The 1447-nt window shown below is 31.4% G+C and overlaps 1 protein-coding gene across 1 annotated transcript in view; it reads left to right on the plus strand.

Moving 5' to 3' along the window:
* The window catches only part of trol (terribly reduced optic lobes), a 131224-nt gene that overhangs the window by 105312 nt on the left and 24465 nt on the right, over nucleotides 1-1447 (plus strand). The window contains exon 17 of the mRNA XM_011303637.1: nucleotides 1088-1204. Within this exon, the coding sequence (XP_011301939.1) occupies nucleotides 1088-1204 (117 nt within the window). The remainder of the gene's footprint in view (nucleotides 1-1087; nucleotides 1205-1447) is intronic.

Below are 1447 nucleotides of genomic sequence, written 5' to 3' on the forward strand. Positions count from 1 at the left end.
GGAATCTAAATCACTCTATTGACATAACAAAAATGCATCAGTGACTGCGTGTAGTGTAGTTCTAGATAATATGATAAATGACTAATTGATGAATTATGACACTAATGTTATCTCTATGCACACGTCTTATCTCGAATCTTTTCACTTTCCAGCTCACTCTATCTAATCTAATATTTAAAGAAACCTTGTAACTTCTTATTCTAGTCTTCCGACTGATGATGTTCTTCCCTTTCCATTTTATTTTTCGTTTGGCCTTTATTTCCTCATGGATGTTCTGTCCCCTTTTCATCATTTCTCCAGTTTTTTTATATTGCTGAAAAAACACTGATACATGGAGAGAAATATTCAATATAAATTACCAATCTTTCCACAATTTCCGAGAAATTTCATGAAATTTTTTCAGTGTTTTGTAATTTTTTTTTGTATAATTAAAAAATTACGATTCCGCTACAGAAATTTCATTTATAATTTCCGTAATCGATAAGCGAATCCAAGGGCAGTTATTTCTATTGAATATTTATCTGCATGTCGAAATGATATGAAAAATGTACCGTTTTGGCGAGTCCTCAAAATTGCAGAATACAATCACCAGAATTCGCTGATTTCCTATTTATTTTTGAGGAAAAACGTTTCAAATTCAAAAAAAATGACAGTTTTGCGAAGAGCCAGTAAAATAATTGCAATGCTGAAATGTCACCGGCTGTTAAACAAAAAAAAAATTATATAAACGGTACATTTCCTCTCGTCAAGAGAGACAGAACATTCCGAACTTCAACATGCGATGAACGATTGCATGACAGAGAGCCATATGCACGTAAATTTTCAATACCCGATGAATTCAATCCGCCAATTATTTGACAACTGTCAATATATATTATATTTACATTTTATTAATAACGAGACAAAGAGTTTAATTGAATTATTACGGAGGGTTTGATTATCGTGCAGATGGCCTTTTATTGCATCAACTTCTCACAGTTTTTTTAATATATTAATTGATTCCCATCCCCGGAACCAAGGAAATTACTATCGAGAGCTGTATTTTTCATTTAAATTGCATTTTTAATTAATTTTTCGGGTTTTACAGAGACAACCTATTGTCCTGATGGTCAGGCAGCTTGTGCCAATGGTATCTGCATTCCAAAACAATTCTTCTGCGATAGAAATCAGGATTGCCTTGATGGCAGTGATGAGAAAGATTGTCGTAAGTGTTTCCCCTTTATTTTCCAACTAAAAATATTTTTTTCCTCATTTTATCTTCTAACGCTAATAAAAAATATGATTTGACATTTTTCGTTGATTGATTTCATGAACACTTTGAAATACTGATGTCATATCTAAATACCACTGGAAGTAATATTAAATATAAAACCATTAGCCTGAATATTACGTAAAAATACGATTCGTTCTAATATTATAATATAATAAATTGGGAAATACGTTGAAA

The sequence above is a fragment of the Fopius arisanus genome, unplaced genomic scaffold (assembly GCF_000806365.1).
Source record: "Fopius arisanus strain USDA-PBARC FA_bdor unplaced genomic scaffold, ASM80636v1 scaffold00032, whole genome shotgun sequence".
Classification (NCBI taxonomy): Eukaryota; Metazoa; Arthropoda; class Insecta; order Hymenoptera; family Braconidae; genus Fopius; species Fopius arisanus.